The 20,557-nt window shown below is 48.5% G+C and overlaps 1 protein-coding gene across 1 annotated transcript in view; it reads right to left on the bottom strand.

The window, feature by feature from the left end:
* The window catches only part of KIF26B (kinesin family member 26B), a 166,358-nt gene that overhangs the window by 82,917 nt on the left and 62,884 nt on the right, over positions 1–20,557 (bottom strand). Inside the window, exons 3-6 of the mRNA XM_019623854.1 lie at positions 12,811–13,017; positions 7,793–7,886; positions 6,262–6,524; positions 3,193–3,376 (exon numbers count right to left, since the gene is read on the bottom strand). Coding sequence (XP_019479399.1) covers positions 3,193–3,376; positions 6,262–6,524; positions 7,793–7,886; positions 12,811–13,017 — 748 coding nt within the window. The remainder of the gene's footprint in view (positions 1–3,192; positions 3,377–6,261; positions 6,525–7,792; positions 7,887–12,810; positions 13,018–20,557) is intronic.

Genomic DNA, 20,557 nt, shown 5'->3' on the forward strand with positions numbered 1-20,557 from the left:
AGTGACACAGCAACATAGAATTTTCTTTTCTATCTTGACTGGACATGCGTAAACCGTTTTTGTCTGTCTACTTAAATGTGGATCTGTGTGTAGATGTGTGTGTATAAAATGCACTTATGTGTGTATAGTTCAGGCGTCTATCCACACGGCGTGTTTAATTCTAGTGGCAGAGGCCTCTTTGAATCCGTCATTTAAGCTTTTCAAGGCCAGTTAACAGCAGCCCACTCTGCTCTCTGCTTCCCGCAGGGTGGCTAATTAATAAACTTTCCCTTAATTGAGTTCTGGCTGCCAGGTCCACAGGGGTTATTCCTTATATATAAGTAAACAAAATTTCCATTTTAAACAACACTGCAAATCTCCTCATTACATTTTCAACAGAGATAAATCCACCAAGTCAAGCAAGCTCTGGGCTGGGAGTCCGTGTACATCCTGGCCTGGCTCCCTTCCCCACAAGACGCCAGGTGCTTCGGCAGGCAGGTGACGTCTCCAGAGCCTTTGGGGCTTACCCCTCTTTGTTCTCATCTACAGAATCATTAGAAAGCACCCAAAGAGGTTTGGGAAGCCATTAATGGTGCTTGCTTTTTTCTTTAACCTGAATCTATTATTTAAAAGCAATTCGCTTCCACCATTTATAAATAGGAAATGACGAGCTTGCTGTTAAATATTTAGTAAGTGCCTAGGGTGCGTCACGTACTGATCTGAGGTGGGTTGTTGGGTTTAGGGAATGTCCTAGCCCACACTTTTGTGGAAACCGAGTTTTCAAGTTCTTACAGTTGAAGTAACTTCATTAACTGCTTCTTTGTTTGCAAGGTTCCTCCCTGCTTCTCGATTCCACATGGAGAGCAGGACTATGAAAAAAAAGTGAAAAATCAAAAACAGAGTTGTTTTCAGCTTGGTTTGCAACCTAGAAGGGGGAGGGGATTATCCCACCTCTTGATTTTTTCCCACTCAGTGCCATTTGGAAGCCATTTGGCTCAAGAGTCAGATCTTTTGTGAGTCACCCTTTGCCGAAAGTATAAGAATCCACGGCAGGCTCTGACGACGATGATTATTATTATCAACGGCTTAAAAGAATACAATAAACATTTTTCAGACTCCCACATTCACGCTGCTAAGACACAGCCCGGGGGAAAGAAGAAACAGTTGAGGGCAGGATTTAAAGTCAGCTCTCAGACTGTTAGGAGAAATGTTATATAAAATTCTGTTATGGATTTTAAAGGTCTGGACCCCCTCATTCCTCTCCTAAACCCATTGCTTCCTTCTTTAAGAACGTTATTCTGAATGCAAGTGCCATACGTGGTGAGTCTTACCCTGAGAATCCATCAATCTCCCCTGAAGAATTCCTATTCAAAACACTTTACTCATCCCCAGTCAGGCCTTTCTCACAATCACGGCTATCACGAGAGACTCGGTCTGCTGACGGTCCACCTTCCTGGGCACCCAGGACACTAGAAATGAGGACAAGCGTATCTAGACTCCTGGGCAGCAGCCAGTGCAAATAGCCAAGGTCAGAGCCACGAATGCTAGCCCCGGGTGGCGGGCCTCCAGCCCAGGCCAGGGTATATGGTGAGATTTCAGCCCTGGGGGTGGGGGTGCAGCGCAACTCTTTAGGCCCAGTCCTAACGAAGGGAGCAGGTGGCAAGAAAAATAAGTGAATGACGGGTACGTGCTGCAACATGGATGAACCTCAGATGCTACATGAAAGGAGCCAGACACATGAGTCCACGCGTGGACCACATGATTCCATTTACGTGATATTCTGGATAAAAGCAAAACTACATGGACAACAATCAGATCAGGGGTTGTCAGGGGCCGGGGAGGGGATTGGCTACAAGGAACAAGACGGAACTTGATGTGGTGATGACTTTGTTAGTGGTGGTAGTTACTATACAACTATATAGATTTGCCAAAACTCATCTAAGGACACACAAGAGGGGTAGGTTTACTGAATGTAAATTATACTTCATTAAATGTGAATTAAAACAACAACTAATGGGTAGGAACAATACCAGAAGCCTGGGCCAACAGAGGCATTGAGATGGGGAAGGGAAGAACTTCCACTTGGGGGCAACAGGAGCCCCAAGAGCTCTCTCCAGGATACTGGTTTTTAAGATCTTGGGCAACGAGGAGACTTGGGGAGAAGTTGGAGAGCCCATCCCCAGATCCCAGTTGGACGTCTTCATTCCAGGCTCCGCCTCAAGTCAGGTTCGTTGATCACCTGCATGTTAGTCAATTAGCTTCACAATTCCCAGCCACCAGGGTTCCTCTCCTCACTCAGGGCTGTTTGCTTGTTGTTTGTTTGTCTGTTTGTGTGTTTTTGGCATCCAGCATCCTTGAAACAATCATTCAGAAAGTGCCGGTAGCAAGTTGCCTGTGTTTTGAAAGCCCTACAGAGGTGGACGTTGACAGACTGTGGAAGCCACCGCCCAGCCACCCCAGCCCTGTGGCCCACAGCTTGCCCCTGAAAGCCCAGGGAGGTCAACAGACCACTCCTCTGGTGGTGCAAGATCCCACCTGAGATACTCAGCTGGGGGCTGGTACTCAAGAGCAGAGCATCAAGTATACACTACTTGGCAGACAAAGCATAGAGCACTGCACCAAGGTCAGTGCAGCTCTGGAGACAGCCGAGAGAGGACTGGATTCCCACCAAGGTGGTTCCTGGCAGTGCAGCTATCACAGGGACTGGGTCTGCGATTCTACAGAGAAACATCACGGACGGGCACTCGCTGAGGGAGGGAGGCAGCCAGATCTGGTTAGTTACTCAAACATCTAATTTATAGATTATATAAAAAGCAGGACTTTGTTTCTTTTGGGTCCATATCATGGGCTCAAGCTACTGCTTAGTGACATTTTGCCAGGGTGCTTTGGTGGATAAAAGTTGGTCTTTCATGATGAGCACCTGTAAAGATTTGTGAACAAAAAGGTACCCTTATGCAGCTGTTTTTCTTTTCTACCTTTTTTTCTCTCACATTGCCATGGCAATAACATTCACACATTACCTTGACCAAAGCAAACCCTTTTCCTTTAGACAGTTTAAAAGTAAACTTCGGCCCAGACTCAACAATGATCTCGAAGGACCAGTCAGCAAACTCCAGACTGGTGACACTGTCCCCCGCTAACCACGGGCCATGGCTGCCCTCAGTGCGGGGCGACCTGACCAGGAAGCATGCGGGTAGAGAAGAGGCCACTTACTTCCCCCTTTCCCGCTCTTCTCCATCCGGTACTGGTAGATGTGCAGGGTGAAGAGCATGTGGGAGTTGCGGTGGTCGTCCTCGTCACAGTCCTGCTGGTGGCCCCGGCGAGAGGCGATGGCAGCATCCAGGAAGAAGGCGGCCTTCTCCGCGGTGGGCGCTCGCAGCTCGCTCTGGTTCTGCAGCTGGAAGACATAAGCTAAGAGCTGAAGCGGCAGGCGGAGGAGGGCTTGCCCGCCCCGCAGGCCTGGCTGTCCCTTCCACGCCTCTCGAAGGCCGGAAGTCCTTCTGAAACAAGGTCTTTTCACTCATGGGCAACGCTCAGCTTCATTCATTCATTCCTGAAGATTAATACTGAGCACCCTCATTGGATGACACATTGTTTGATTTTTTTACTCACTTTACAATTTAAGTCGAATCTGTAAAATAACAGGTATGAAAAGCAAATGGTGGTGTCTGCGAGATCAGTGGGAGCAAGTGGCCCAAGCTGATGTCTGCAGAGGACAGCGAACCCACATCCTGGGCCATCCATTCACCATGGAAAACACGAGGGATGTGACTACATCTGGGTTTCAAAGATTCGATGGTTGGAGGCAGGCAGGTTGCAAAATGTGATTTTAGTTGACAGCACTGGTATCCCAAAGAAGTGCAAAAACTTGGTTAGCTTTAACTCAATTCTCAGTTTTTCCAGTGAGTAATTAAAGCCCATTTTAGACCACATATACTGGCATAGTTACAAACAAGAAGTGTCAAAGGTGTATGAAAACACCCACGATCCTTGAATGTCTCATCTATATAATTTAAGGGATATCTATTTTTGTCTTCAGTTCCTAAATTCATGCGCTTTGCATACTCATTAACTGATTAAAGAAAGTATTGTAGACAATGTGTTTAAATCCTATGAGAGCCCTTGGCAATCATAGTAAACCTTAATTAGAAAAATACTATCAGAGTTTGACCAGCACTTCCTTTTTTTGGGAGAAAAGGAAACTCATATTTCTGATACATTCAAAGAAATGATTTTGCAGTCTACGCCTTAGAGCTGGTACACATTCTGCTAATTTTCTACTCTGACTCTAACTGGACCTATAATTCTGAACTGTGAGACCCAATATTGGAAACGTGAGACCATGAAAATCTTCAAATGTCAGAGAGATAGTCTGTTGTGTTCTTTTTTTTCTTTTTTGTATTTGCTACGGTAGAAAAATAAACCAAAGAATTTTGAAGATTTTTCAACACGAAGAGTTACAATAAAGAGGATGCTGGTCTTTTCTTATTATTATTCCTAGCCTTCAGTTAACCAGATCTTTCACCTACATGGAACTTCATTAATGGAGTTATGAAAGTGAATGGAGGTTATAGCATATTTGAATGTCTAGCTAATGCTTGGGGCAGGAGCAGTGGGTAGGGGGACACTGACTTCCATGACAGGTGCTTTGTAGACACTGTCTGAACACGTCTTATGCTCCAGATCAGTGGTCCTCAAAGTGTGGTCCCTGGACCAGCAGCAGAATCTTCACATGGGAACTTGCTAGAAATGCACACTTTGCGCTCTAGCCCAGGTCTATTGAATCAGAAATTCTAGAGGTGGAGCCTAGCAATCTGTATTTTACAAGTCGTTTAGGTAACTGTGATCAAGACTAAAGTTCAAGAACCACTGGATTAAGGTTTGCACAGCCAACTAGTTGGCATTCTAATTAGATTCCATATCCAAATGGTATCTAATGCATCGTTAAAACTATGAACAGCCAATTTTAGTCACACGTGGTACCCACCCTTTGGGAGTTGCCAAGAACTAACCAGGCAGTCACAATATAAATGCTATGAGTATTCTAGTGACTTCAGGAGAAACATCTAAGAGGGCTTCCTGAAAGAAGTGACAGGTAACTGAGACCTAAAGGATAAAGAGTTAGCCAGATGAAGAGTGAGAGGGGAGAAGTGTTCCACGCACAGGGAACAGAATATGCAAAGGCCCAGAGGTAAGAGGAAGCCTTGGAGTTTCACAACAGAAAGCATGGTCCGTCATTGGAAAGTTTGTTAGACATGCATAATCATGGGCCCCATCCCAGACCCACGGAACCAGTATCTGCATTTTAACAAGGTCCCCAGCAATTTATATGCACACTGAAGTTTGAGGGGCACTGCTTTCTTAGGGGACCTACATGCAACTGAAGAGGAGTGGCAAGGAGTGGAGTGGTACGAGATGATGCTTAAAAGATACATGTAGGGTCTTGTAAGTCATGAGGCGTTTGGGAATGGAGGAGTCATACAGGAACGGAAGGGTATGGCTGGGAGAAGAGTGTGGTCAGATGTGAGAAGACGGGTACCACAGAGCGGGATCCTCACCTGTGGAAACAATCCTACTTGGGATGGCGCAGATGCTTATCAAATTGAACACCTATCTAGAAGAAGCGGGTATCTGACAAAACTAGAAATTAAAGCGTACTGGGAGAGACTGAAAGAACTGATTTGGGGTATGGACCAGGGACATCCCAAGCCATGCCTACATCTGTAGTCAAACAGCAAGAGAGGAACACTCATAACAGGGGTGACACCCTGAAAAGGCAAACTGGAGCTTCTCTTGGCTTCCATCGTTCTAGCAATTAGATCATGGTTCTAATTAGAAAGCAGTTATTAGTTTTTTCTACATCACGACTAATCCGGAGGTAAACTGGTGCCAGAAACACAGTTTATAGAGCCATAAACAGCTCCAGTAATGGCCGTAGCTATTTGTATAGAGCTGAAAATATCTCGGTTTGTTGTTAAACAAAAGAAAGATTGCACTTTTTTTTCCCCCCCTGAAAGGGGCGTCAAGAAAGTAAATTCAATTTCCTCCAAATGCTACGACAATTGCAGTTCCTGCTCATTGTCAATTAGATTCAAGGTACAAATATTTAGGCTGGGTGAGCAGATGGCCCCGCAGCCGGCGGCCGTAAAGCTCCAGTCCATTTTCAAGTAAACACACGTGAGCCTCCCGGTTTGCATGGGAGTGAGTCCTGGCTTGAGCTGCCCCAGCCTCAGAGGTAGGGATGAGCCACCTGGGAACCCGCCAAGCTCCAGAAGCAATCACCTGCGTGCCACAGATAGGGTCCTCGCACAGGTACACGCCCGGGGACTGGCCGTCCTGCAGGCTGCCCGTGGCCACCTCGGACAGCAGGTCTCGAAGGTTCTCCTCTTTGCCCCACACTTCCACGGCGGAGATCCGGACTGAGAAACGGGCTCCGGTCTTTTCCTTCCGTTCATTGATCAGCTTGAAGAGCCAGGAGATGGCACAGGGAATGATACCGAGGTTCTGCATGGAGTCGTCCTTGCCGATCATGGTATAGGATTTTCCTGGGGGGCAAAGAAGCAACAGCAGCAGTTTGAGTGTCTGGGCAACAATCTGGAAGCGTCTCAAGAACAGGTGCCAAGGGTGCAGAAGAAAAGAGAAGGGGTGGGGGAAGGAAAGAGAGGAAATGAAAAGGTGAGGGAAATACGCAGCCTTTGGCAAGAGTAACAAAAAGACATTTCCTGGTGCTGCTGATTAGATGGCTACAATAAAGACCGCGAGAGCCCAGGCAAATGACAAGATTAAATGACAGTGTACCTCCAAGCGGATCCCCAGTATCACAAGCTATCCTGTTCCTGCACTGTTTCGTATATAGTGGAAAGGCAGGGACCTTTCCTAACTTTTATGGTTCTTTTTATCAGCACCCCAGACTCAATCCATGTGCTTACGCTTTATATCCTTCCTCATGTTAAATGCTGTGTATATTTTTATAGCATGAGCAAATTCCATTAAAATTTGGATCACTGCGCTTTGATCAGAGATGAAGAGAAGGAAGGCATGGGAAGACAAGTGGCAGTGGGATGATAAGGGCTTTCTGTCCGGGCTTGAAACTGGCCTCCATCATTTGCAAGGCCTCTGTTGGAATCTCAGCCAAGGGACACTTCTTGGAGCTCCCCAAATTACTAACATATCAAGCATGTAAGGTAAGACCTGGTGAGCAGATGGCCACAGATCAGGATTAAGAAGGCATTTCCAGGCGATTCAGTCATCAAAACCTGGTGGTGGTGGCGGCGGAGGCGGCGAGTGGGGTGGGGGGAGGGGATGGTGTTAGCTGCCTCCCTTCCCAGGGGCCCAACACAGGGGAACCCCGATAGCTGGATGCTGGGAAGCAAAGATGATCTGTCAGACTCTCCCAGACAGGTCCTAACATGGTTCTGGGCTTTGCTTGGAGCTACTCCTCTGGCTTTTATGTCGGCTCCATCACCAACCCAAATCCTCCTGGTCAGGGGGCAGGGGGCCCTCTCTGCTTCCCAACAGCCCCTGCTCAGAAAATGTCCATTTTCCTGCTGGCTTTCTGGTCATGACCCTGACCTGGACTAAACAGAAAGAACCTCACGACCCCTTTGTTCATCTCTTGGATGCAAAGGTTTTCCTACATGATAGGGTATCCACTTAGGTAGGACATCTACATTTCCAGAGCAGAAATGGTTATTCGTGATTATTGGATTCAGCACCTACGGGAGACCCTGAGGACTCGGGGACAATACAGGGGGAATGAATAGGGTGACTAGGCATCAAAGAAGCAGCAGGGGAAATTACAGCTCTCACTGACCCAGCTTGGCGTGGCCGAAACAGAACACGCAGCCATCTGCCCCGTTGACCACAGACTGGATCACCTCTGCCACGGTTCCCGCACATACTTCCGCCTGGGAGACACGAGAGGAGACACAAGCGGTAAGTGGACCATTAATATCGGAAGTGTGAGCCCGCTTTCCTGGGGCCAAGCGTCATTGCATTCCCAGATGGGTCAGCCTCCAACAGAGTTCTGGGGGCGCTCAGCCCCCTCTGGGACCTCCTGCCCCCACGCCAGCCCAACGTTACACACATTCACTGCAAACCACCCTTCTGCTGGTTTCTGGTCCATTTCAGCTGCTGTGCCTGCAGACCAGGCAGGAATTGGCTGGAATGGGAACACAGGCTGCTTTCATGGACCTCATAGCCTTCCCTGATCTGCCATTCTGACCTCCCAGACCAGGCATTGAAACTTCCCATTCGCCCTCTGCTCACTGGATCCTTTCTGTAGACACACACACGTAGACACACACACACACACACACACACACACACACACACACACACATACACACAGCGTATACGTGTAAAATGGGCCAGACTTATAGGAGGGGAAAAGGTGATGTGCCATTTCAGGGACGTGACCTTGAGACACATTGCAGTTCCAATATAAGCAGGAGGTTTGTGATGTTCGTCTGCTTTCTCTCCCAAGCGCCCTCCTCTTTCTCAGTCCACATTGTCCTCCTGTCAGCACTAACCTCTTTCTTTCTCCACAGATACATTCAACGTATTCAAATCCTTTACAAACAAAACGGGTTAACTCCTGAACCAGGGGCCAGACTCCGGATGGCTTTCCTGTATTTCCCCATTAACATCCAATCATACAGCGCTCTGCCAACCACAAGGACTCAGTCGTGTTTGTGGACCAACTGGGAGCTCTGGGAGAGAGCTCTCAGCTTAGCATCCGAGGCTCTCACAGCCGCAGGAGGACAGAATTATTCGCTGTGTGCTGTTGCCTTCATGTCTGTCTCAGCACCGGTGTCAGATCTCTTGCAAGCATTCCAAACACAGGGGGGGGGGGGGGGCTCTGCAGTCATCAGAGCAATGGGCCTCCCAGTGGGAATCCGAAAACTGCAGCCTCGGCAATGCCTGCAGTTATCCAGCTCCAGGTTGCACAATGAACCTAAGTATTCAGAAATCAATTTTCTCTCACCAACCGAAATGGAAAAACCACATTCCCAACAATTGTGCACTGTTCCAGTGGTCGCTTCAGCAACTGTGCTGGAGGCACCTCCTAGGCAAAGGGGATGGCAGGCTAGGGTTGCCCAGGACAGGGCTGCTGCGGGGACGACAGTCTTGAGCACCACCACCCCTTACCCTCCACCCTAGGACTTGGGTAACAGGAACCTGGCGCTAAACCCTGAGACTGAGGTCGCAGAATCTTGATGGAATTTGCAGGCGGCGCCTCTGCAGAGCAGGGAGAAGTTACTGCCAAATGAGCTCTGCTTTCTTTGAACATAGAGTGAGATGAGGGTTAAGAGGCTGAGAGCCCACCCTGAGCCACCCATAAAATAAACTGTATTAGATTCAAGGTCAGCAGAGAGAATGTCAGTTGTGTGTGCACCAAAGTGCCATCGAAGAGTCACCTGAGTAAAGGCCCTAGGACAGAGGAGGCACAGGAGAGGTGTCATCTGGCACAGGGTGGCCAGGCCTCCCCTTGCAGAGTTCTTGCCCGGTATCCACTGAGTAGAGTGGTCAGCGACTTGACCATCTGGGGTTTGTCTGGAGCGGCCAATGGCCTCTGAAGGCTGCTTGCTGCCTTTCGTGGGCCCTAGAGAAGTAGGGAGCCTGCCCGCGCACAGACCCCGTGGGCCAGGCCAGGTCTGCAGGAAGCCTGTGCTCTCCCACAGGCCTGAATCTCCCCCACCACGCCTCCTGCTAAGGACTGGATGTGACTTCTCCACAATTCCTATGTTGAAACTTAATGGGATGGTGTTGGGAAGGCAGGGCCTTTAGGAGGTAATTAGGTTATGAGGGTGGAGCCCCCTCTCCCCCCCACGAATGGGATTATAAAAGAGGCTTTTCTCGTCCCTTCCACCACTTGAGGACACAGCGCAGGGATGCCGTTCATAAACCAGGAAGGGGCCCTCACCACACATCAAATCTGCCAGCGCCTTCAGCTCAGACTTCCAGCCTCCAGAACTGTGAGAAATAAATGTCTGTTGTTTATAAGCCACCCAGTCTGTGCTGCTTTACTTTGGCAGCCCAAACCGGCCAAGTCATCTTAAAGCCAGACCCAGCAGAGGTCTGCCCCAGCAGTGGGCAGCTGACGACAGCCAAGGCCAGTTAAGGGGAGTAAGGATGGCTCAAAAGGGTGACAAGGAGCAAGGACTGCTGTAATCACGTCTGAGCTTCAGGAAGCACATGTCCTCAGAGACTGAGAAAAAGCAAGAATCTTCACTGCCTGGGGCCACTGTGGCGGCTGCTGCTTTACAGGCCAACAGTAAGGACCTCAGAGCAGAGGCCTGCCCTGTACACTGTCTGCTTCCCTGCTTGGGAAACTCAAAGGGTGCTCACCCTGTGGGGACTGATGCTGCTCCTGGCCAGAAGCGGTATACCACTACAAACAGTGATGGTATACTAGCTCAGATTTACTGAGCATTGACTACGTTTTGGCTTTGTTCTAAGCACCTCACGTGTATCGATTCAATGACTCACAACTGCCTTAAGGAGGTCATTTTTGGTTCTGTCCTTATTCTGCAGATGAGGACACTGAGGCCCAGAGAGGTGCGGTGACTTGCTCAAGGGCAAACTGCTTGGAAATAGTGGATAAAATGACAGGAGGTCAATGATATAACCCCGTATGGGGCAGGACACAGAGAGGTCAAGGGGAAGAATCCGGAAAAGATGTCTGCTCAGGAAAGGGACGACGACAAGAGGCTTTGTCTTTGAGTCTCAAGTTCCTTATCTGTAATATGAAAATAGCAATGCCTCCCTTTCCTACACCATAGAATTCTAGGAAGAATAAATGGGTTAATGCATATGAAATTTCTTGAAAGCTGCAATTTTTTTTTTTGAAATGTAGCTTATTATAACATTGGAAAGTTTAGCAAAAGTAAAGCATTCTAAAGTGAATGCATCTGTAATATTGAGCATACAAGTTCCGTAACCATGTATGAAATGTAAATAAAGACTAGCAATAAAAATGGCTCCGTTTTCTGGACGAAATTTATAGCACATTAATAGTCTGTGCTTAATGTAGGGTTTGCTTTGGAATTCTTAAAACTTAGGGAAATTGGCTTTTGAAAAGTTTTAACTGCATTCATTCAATTATTTGTAGGCCATTTACTAGACCGAATGTCAGGTTTAGACTAGTGAGCCCATGGGTGGTACAACACACACACACACACACACACACACACACACACACACACACACACACACACACAAAGGTAATGAAGAGAGAGAAACCATAGAACTTATTCGTAAAGTACTTTGTCTTCTCACAGCCAACTCTTTGGGGGAAACACATGCTCAGCTCATTCATGAACGGAGCCTATAATATGTGCACTGTGCTGACCGTGTGATATAGGAGCCTGCGTGAGCATCACATCTTCCTACACTGAGACGCAACATAGAGGAAATTAACAGGAGCTGCAAAGGGTAGCTGTTAGCACCCTTGTCCCGGATTCTGCTAACAGGCTATCAGTCATCCTATTGCACACTGTTTTGTATAAATCTTAGAAGTGCTGGAAATTTATCAGGAAGGTGCAGGTGTCTGATGCCAAAGTGCAGGCCAAGCAGGCCCCTGTATCCCTATAACCCGGGTTACAGATGTCTACTAGAAGATTCGGTTGCACCGATTCATTGCATGTGAGTTGCACCAGATGGTGCAACTGAATCTTCTAGTAGACATCTGTTCCTGCTGGGATGGGCTCCAGGAGCTTGGATCCAGGAATCTTGGCACCTTGAGCCCCCAAGATTATAGTCATAGCAAATTAACAATGATGGCCACAATTTCCCACCTCTCCCGGCGTGTGTGCCCCTTGCAATGTGACTTTGGAGCCCTTCCAATTAAGAGGTGGCGTCTCTTCTCCACCCCTCAAACCTGAACCTGTAGAACACAGCAGAAGAGGTAGTGTTTCGATTCTGAGTCTGGGCCTCAAGAAGCCTACATGCTTGGATCCCGCCATTGCCATGACAGCAAGCCCAAATAGCCTGCTGGCTGACGAGAGACAGTGTGCAGAGAGACCAGGGGACCCGGCCAAGGCCATCCTAGACCACCCTAAAGCCAGCCAACCCCCAAACATGGGCGAGCATCCAGCCAAGATCAGCGGAGAGAGCTGCCTACCCAACCCAGAGCTGGTCACAGACATCAGGGAGCCGGGCTGGGGGCAGAAGACTCTCAGCTGCCCCACACTCATGAGCAATAATCAATGCTTATCGTTTTAAGCCACTGGATTTCAGGGTGGTTTGTAATGCAGCGGTAGCTGACTGGTACACCAGCTGTGCCTAGCCTCTCTACATCCCCGCCACTCCATGCATCCAGACCACTGGACTGAATGCCAGCCTCAGTTTCCCTGCCTTATGCTCCAGACTTGTCCTCTGTGGGGCCCTAGGAGCCTGCCTGATTCTAACCCAGCTCCCTGAAACATGTTTTCCCTTTTTCCACACCCACAGCCAGGAGGAGGGGCAGGAGTGGGGTCCTAATGGACCAGTTGCCAGCCCCTCAGTGCAGTGATCTTGAAACTTCCTGCTACCTTCCTGCTTTGGGATGCCACCCACTGACAGGCTCGCGCCTTCTGCTCCCCGAGGATGTGTTTTACTGAAATCTCAGCACAATGGTCCTGCCCACGGTACGACACCAGTCACTCAGAAGAACCGAACTGTTCAATGGAGCTCAAACTGGCTTCTAAAAGTTGTGTAGGTGGAGAAATTGGTCCACCGAAGCACCCTGGAGGACACCCTCCCAGCTCATAGGTCCTGGTGAACGAGTAAAAGCTCCTTGAAATGAATTATTAATAACATTGCCTGGCCCCGAGCGGGGTTTATACCCACCTGAGAAGCATCTTGTGGGAAAACCGCATCAAAGGCGAACATCTTAGGAGGAACCTGGTTGCCTCTCTTTGGAAAGGCGTTCTGACCTCCACACGTCAGGGGGTCATACAAGGTGATCTGCTTCTTCCGAGGGTCCACCTTTAAGAAAGAGCTGGATTCTGAGGTATCACGGGCCAACGTGGAACAAATGCGAAGCATGACTTTCACCTGTTAGGAAACAGGAAACAGGAATGACACGGACGAAGGTGGATACTGTATGATGGAATGTCCTTATGTACTCTGGAGACAGTTTACATGGCAGCATGGAACCTCTGCCTGATAAATTACGGTGAAGTGCACAATAAGCTGGCAGCACAGTCCTCTTTGAGCGGTGGGAAAACTCATTTGTTTATAATTACCAGGTAGAATATTTTGATATGTCCATTACTTTATTACAGAAATGTCACATCATGTTCTTTGCCTTCCTATTAATATTAATATAAATTGGAACCTAATGGTACCCTGGTGACCCAATTACATAGATGAAAAGGAAATCGGGATTGCCAAGCTTTTGGGGCTGGTGGAGTTCCCTTGAAGCTCCCAGATCAATAAACCACGGACATAAAAGTTAGCACCATCATTTACTTCTCACCTCTGCTCATCAGGACCCTTGGAGACAAAAATCCACAGTTATCAGTGTCATCATTAAAGGCCTGTGAACTCGTCTGTTTTTAATGGCCGGCATTTGATGTGTCTTCCAAGGGGCAATAATGGTAAAGGATCAGTGTGAACCATGTTATTTGGGATCCCATGAAGGGAGGGCGTGGAGGATGGCATTTCGGGGGGATGAAAGCACATCTCAGTGGGAAACAGGAAGCAATGCCCCTTTGACCTGCCTCCTGAGTAATTGAACAAGGACATTTCTGGTGCTTGTGATCAACCCAGCTCCGCCCCCACGACCAAGCTTGGTACTTATTGAAATGAACTGTCTGCCTTCAAGTCCTCAGGTGAGAGGAGGTCAAACTGAAGCCACACACACACACACACACACACACACACACACACACACACACACACACAGCTCTGGGGACTCAACTCTTGGGGGAAGGGCCAGGATTTGCTCCCATTCCAGCTCTTTGTTTCTATGTTGCTAGTTCAGCCCAAGTGTGTTGAGTACCTACTATGTGCCAAGTACTGGGCTAAGCTTTGGGGACGCAAAGACATGTGATACATGAAGTAGCAGGCCAGACAGACACAGACATATAATTTCTGTAATAATATGGCAAATTCTGAAGCTCTGTATAGGATTATTTTTAAACTCCTCTCAGTGTCTTGCCCACCTCAGCTAATCAACAGTCAGAGCTAATGAAATCTCACTCATACAATTTTGGGGAGGGGGTTGTAAGTTGTTAGATAAAATATTTCAAACATACAGAAATGCTCAGAGAATAATCTATACTGTGCCTAACGGAGCGAGGGTGTCCTCCTGCCTGTCTCAGCCCTGTCCACCGATGCACGGGAACTTGTTTGCAGCGTGCAAAGCTGAAATGCAAAGAATGCCTAGGGCACTGGGCTCCTCGGGTGGCCTGCGCTGCGCCCAGCTCTGCTCGTGCCCATCACTTAAGAACAGTCCTCACGTATGGCTCGGGAGGCCAGGGGTCTTGGTGGAAGGAGCACAGGTTGGGATGGGCCCCACCTCTCGGTGTTCAAATCTTGGTTCCCCCACTGTGAGGTCTTATCATGATACCGGTCATTTCCTGAGGGTCTCTTGTGTGCTGGGGCTGTGCTGTTATCCACAGTATCTTACTTAATGCTCCCTAAGCCAGGGCATAGGCACACTGGTCCAGATTTTATAGATGAGAAAACACATGTTACAGAACTTGCCCCCAAGTCGCTGAACCTGTGGTGGTACTAGGTTCTGATCCTGCCTCTGTCTGACTCCAAAACCCATATTTTTCCATTGTGCCCAACTGCTGCCGCCTACACAGAGTCGAACCTCTCAGAGCCTCCGTTTTTCTCACCTGTATAATAGGAGTAACAATGCCTATCTCATGGGACTTGCATAAGAATGAAAGAAACTGACCTGCTCCATCCCAGGGTGGGTGTGTCTTCCTCCACCTCCTTCACCTCCCTGTGTTTCCCTCCCCCTGAATCATGATATCCTAGCATTTTCCAACCGCAGTGCTAATGATAAGGTTTTAGAACCCCCTGCCCTGGACTCTGGGTACCATGACTCACAGCAGGATGGGATCACTGCAGGCAGAGCCCTGGGCCTTATCCTGCTAGTGGAACATTGTCAAGTCCCACAGTCACTGCCTTATATGACGATAACCACCACATCCATCTGCATTCCATTCTGGCAATTTTCCTATTCACTGTGAATGTCTCCGATCTCATTTCAGTTCCATTCATCTCTACAGATTTGCCCTAGTTACCCAGCAGGTGTGCTAAGAGCATGGATTTAAATGGCCACTTTGGGTAGGTGTCTGGGGCCTCCAGGCTGCCGGTAAGCAGATACCCCAGCCCGGCCTCTGATCGGTACAAGTCAAGGCTGATGCAAGGCCAGGCAGAACTGATGGAGTCACATGGCCCACTGCTTTTCTATTTCGCAATTTTGCATGCGTTTTTCTGGGGAACCAAGGTGCTGACTGTAAAATGTGAGCTAAGCCAGGTGAGGGCCTACGAGGAGACGCGGGAGAGAAGGGGCTGAATCAGTGAGTCATCTGTCAGGGAGGAACGCTCCGGCATCTTAAAAACGTTCCAATTCCTGCAGGCAGGCTGAGGATTCCAGCCACTGGTCTGGCCAAGGAGATACACACAGTCTTTAAAAACCCATTGAACTCTGGCCTCCGGAAAATGACGCAGTCCATTCTTCTCTTTTCATTTAAATAAATCGATATTTTTTTTCCCCTTCACGGAAGGAAATTGGGTTTTTCTGCTTCACTTCCTTTGTATCATTATTCATTTAGGTCCAGCACTCCACTTCCTGCTTAATCCTTGGTAATTAAAGTCCTTAGGCGATATCACCTGTGATCAAGAAAGACGCCTCCAGACTTTTTGCCAGAGCTTCTTGCTTTTGTTGCAAATACTGGCAGGTTCTGGGCAACACCTACTTCAACCCTTCCTCTCCCTGCTGCTCTGGGTAGAGGGTCCCTGCAGTTGTTACCATGCATAGCCGCTCCCCAGCCCTCAGGGTAAACGGGACAGTCTCTATTTCACTCCCAACAGCAGACCTGGGGAGCGGGATCTAGAAAGCTAAAAGCACAGTGAGAGTACGGAAAGAAGGGCCCGCCACCTGATTTAACCGAGAGTAGACTGGCACTTCCTCTACCAAAGTTCTCACTGGGTGAGACCCCACGTTGCCTCATTTATCTGATTATTCAGTGGATGGTGTGGGACAGCTGTTGCTCAGGGCAGCAGTGGCTTTATGTCCTGCTCATTCATCATGTCAGCACCTCCTCCTGGATGGCACGATGGGACTGAGGGACAAAGAATTTGTGAGACACTCACCGAGAGAGAGAGAGGGGCAGAGTCTTGTTCCTGACTGTACAAACACCCCATCCATGTAAAGGCAACAGCCGACTGTCACACGGCCTTCCAGGGGCCTCACGGGGAGTGGGCCCCACAAATGCTCACCACCGCCACTACACACGATCACACAGACTTTTCTATCTGTCCCCGGTCAGGGTACAAGCACGCGGAGCAGACCTAGAAAGGCTCTTCACTGCTTGCAGGCTCTCTTCAGACCACGAGGCTCGGGAGGGCTTGGGGTAAATCTGACCACTCGAAGGGTCCTTCACCAATCAGGGAAAGACTACAGATGATGGCAAGGTGGTGGCACAAAGTAAGAGCCCAGCAGCCCTTCTTGTGCCCATCCGCACTTTGTGTAAACTCCTTTCTGGATCCCACAATGAAGACCCTCCACAGACACACAAAACAATGACTGTTCCCTTGTCCCACGTCTTGGCCACCATAAATGCTCAATGACGGCGTGTTGGCAAGAGTAAGTAGCTTTTATCCCCTACAAGGTTAAAGGCTGCATTCTGAAACCAAAGCAGTCACCTGCTGAGACAGCACAGCCAAACTGCAGAGCCATCAGCAACTAACAGCACTCATCCGGGATCATGTTCCCTTCTACGAGGCAAGGGGCCGTGGTGGTGATGCTGGGAGTCCTATGGTGATTCTGAGCCATGGAAGGCTGACCATCCCGTCTCAGATGGGAGAGCAAGGGTGTGGGCGAAAGACTGAGAGGACATCCCAGGTCCTGCCTGGTGGGAGCAGAGGGAGGACACGGAAGCAGCACCTGCTGTCCTTAGTACAGGCCAGGATGCCTTTCCTGGGTCTACTTATTTTTGGATGGGATTTAACTCTTGAGGGAAAGTGTGGAGGGATAACGAAAGGGTGTATTGTATCTGATGAGTGTATCTCCTTTCTTACAGGTTCCAGGTGTAACGGGCTCTGCAGTGAGCTAGGAGCTGGGAGATGACATTCTAATGCAGATGTCATCACCATGGAGAGAGAGGCTGTGTGATCTGAGGTGTGGGCCTCGGTTTCCTTATCCCTACGATGGGCCTGTTCTGTCTCCCCCTTGAAGGACAGTTGCGAAGAAACAAAGAAATAAAGACAGACTGTAAAGCAGCATACAAACATTAAATATTATTCAAGGAAGGAGGAAAGGAAGGATGGAAGGAAGGAAGGGAGGATGGAAAGAAAGAATGGAAAGAAAAAAATTCATGTTCTTTTCTATATCAAGCTAATGACATCAGAAGCCTTTCTCCTAGGCTTAATTTTAAAAATTGAAGCAAAAAAATTTTTAATGAACCTACACATATACAGAAGCCAGAGAGACACAGAACCAATTATTCTCCCCCAACCCCAATTAAATTAGAGCCTATACAGTCTGCTCGCACCTTCGGTAATGGTAAGTAGCGATGTAAAATTTGATCTGAGTCTCTGAAAGCTAAATATGGTATTTCCCTTATTATCGTTCTTTCTTTTCTGTCCTGATCTGATGTGATGGATGGGCTCACAATGTCTACTTATGGTACATTACTCACTTCAGGAAAATTCCCCAGCCATTCTAAATCAGATGATTGTCGAGACAGGAACTTTAAACAGTGCATACTTCTCAATACGTATTCTTCTCAACACACTCGCTTTTGTGATCTACCAAGAAATGTAGCCATCTTCCACGTCCTTCTATGCTTAGGACATCCTGACAAAACCATTGCACAAGATTCTGATGATGTGCCAATTTCTAAAACACACAAGGGATTAAGGGTACGATTTTCCAGCCATTATTTAAAGAGCACTTTCCTCTTCATAGTATAACGTAGGATTCTATTGCTAACCCACCACGGGCAACCTGAACCCCATAAATATGACTTTTCTCTCCCCTTTGAACTTGTGCAATGTGCCTACTTAACCTGAGAGGACAGGGTGGCTAAGATGGTCCACGAAGAAGCAAATTAAAATTGGGTTTTATAAGAAGAGATGGCTTAAAGGCTTTTCTGGTAAAATTTCTAGAAAAGATCTGAAATTACTTTTTCTGAAGGAAGATCTTGATGATTGCATGTGACTGGAAGGTTCCAAAAGTTTTTTAGGGGACCGCAGGAATCATCTGCCAAAGAGTAATGATCTTGGCAGCCTCACCTAACTCTGATACCAGGAAGTACAGGAAGAACCAAGCAGGCTGTGCTCCCAAATCTACAGAGGGAGCCTTTAAACATGTCTTACAAAGCCAGCGTTCCATCAAGACACAATTCTCATTACAGAATCACAGATTCCACCTGGTGGGACTCCAGGGATTCTAGGCACAGGACAAAACAAAATTGGATTGAATGTCTTTGCAATAAAACCACAGTAATAACCCTACCTCACCTATCAAAGATCAGGGGGCTAGATTCACCTGAGGAAGTCCACAGCAGTCGGATCCAGGGCCGAGTCTGGGGGCAGGAGGGCAGACCAGAGGCGGAGGCGCACTCTGGGCCCGTCTTGGGGCAGTGTCAGCTCTGTGTTGACAAAATCGATCACGCTGTCAGCCCGCCAGCCCGCCTCGCCACCTCTTCTTCACATATTTTGCAAATTTTACATTTACAAAGGACTATCGTATTTCCATTTGGTTCCCCACAGCAGCTGTTAAGGAAATGTTATTGCAGTTACTATTACCATCATCCCTACTTTAGGCTCAGGAGATTGAGGTGCAGGGTACTTCAGTGACCTGTCCAAAGCCAGTTGCCTGGTGAAGGTGACAGGGCAGTAGCCACTGATACTCTCTCTACAGTGAGTGTCCTGGGTCGGAACCAGAGGAGTGCCACCCTCCCGTCCAACCCAGCAGGGCTCGGGCCTGCTCCCTGGGGCTGGGCCAGAGCTGAGCCACCGCTGAGGACATGCGTGTGGGCTGTCCCTGCACTGGGGGAAGCCAGCTTCTCAGAGGTGCCAGTGGGTGAGCTCACGGAGTGCCACACAGCAAATAATGAGCAGTGAAGCCATCAGAGAGGGAAGACTTACATTATTAAAAGCCAGGCTGGGAAAGGTGACAAGTCGTGGCACACTAAAGCTAAGTGCGAACAAACATATGCCAGACCAGTAAATGGAGCCCAGTAATGAGATGTACCCAATGAAGAAGTGCTTAAGGGAGTGGGGGAGACGGGAAATTCCTTAAAGCTCTTTGTCACCAGGCGAGCCCAGCAGGGGACTGCAGCGGGAAGGGAGGATTACAAAGCCAGGGACAAGTGCTTCCCGAGAGGCACTGGCCAAGGCTGGGCAGCCTTTGGGAGCAGGGCCCCTCGCACCAGTGAGCAGGCTGGGGGAAAACTGGCCAGGCTGTGAGGATGGAAACAGGTGCATTTCAGGGCCTGGTCTGTCAGTAATGACGGCAGCTCTCACAGCGGCCCATAGTAATAGAAGAGGTCCCACCCCTCAAATGGATGTGCTGGCTTAAACATACATCCTAAGACACAGGCATTCTCGGGTCTAAAGTGAAGTGAGTTATGGAGTTCTCTGATCCCTGGATGACCCCCTCTGATATTAAGGACACTCGCTGTCAGCGGGTTCCCCTTTGACCGTGGGGAATAAAGCCCGGAGCTCAGGAGCCCACGCTCTGGAGGCAGGCTGCCTGGGCTTGAGTTCTGGCTGTACCTTTTACTGATGTGTACCTGTGGACAGTGATTTAACCTCCTGCAGGCCACCTCTACACACCAGTCATAATGACAGAAGCTGCCTAGCAGGGCTGCAATCATTCAAAGAGTGGGTGCCTGTGACACCCGTTACACCAGTGCCTGTCTATAGCAGGTGCTCAGCAAACACTAGCTATTACAGTAAGTCCCCGACTTACGAATGAGTTCCGTTCCAGGAGAACATTTGTAAGTCAAATTCGTTCATAAGTCCGACAAAGTGAGTCTTATACACCTTTGACACAAATATACAATGGAATGCCAATGGTTGAATGATTCATGTTATAAGAATGAGAGATGTCTACCATCTTTTCACCTCAGTCCAATCTCAATTATTTTCACGTCTGTTTCCATGGTTACTGCTTTGCACTTCCCAGCAGTCCCCTCCACATCGCCACTGTTTTTCCTCTTGCTTCCGGACATCCTGGGCTCCGATTGAGCACTGTACTACTGTACACTATCGCACTGTACAGTAAGCACACAGCAGCACAACTGTGACAATGTCCGGCAGATACGTGAGCTACTTTCGCAGCTTGTTCGCATCTAGAATGTTCGTAATGTGAGATCCGTTCTTATCTGTGAAAGTTTGCAAC

Source organism: Hipposideros armiger, unplaced genomic scaffold (genome assembly GCF_001890085.2).
Source record: "Hipposideros armiger isolate ML-2016 unplaced genomic scaffold, ASM189008v1 scaffold_567, whole genome shotgun sequence".
Lineage (NCBI taxonomy): Eukaryota > Metazoa > Chordata > Mammalia > Chiroptera > Hipposideridae > Hipposideros > Hipposideros armiger.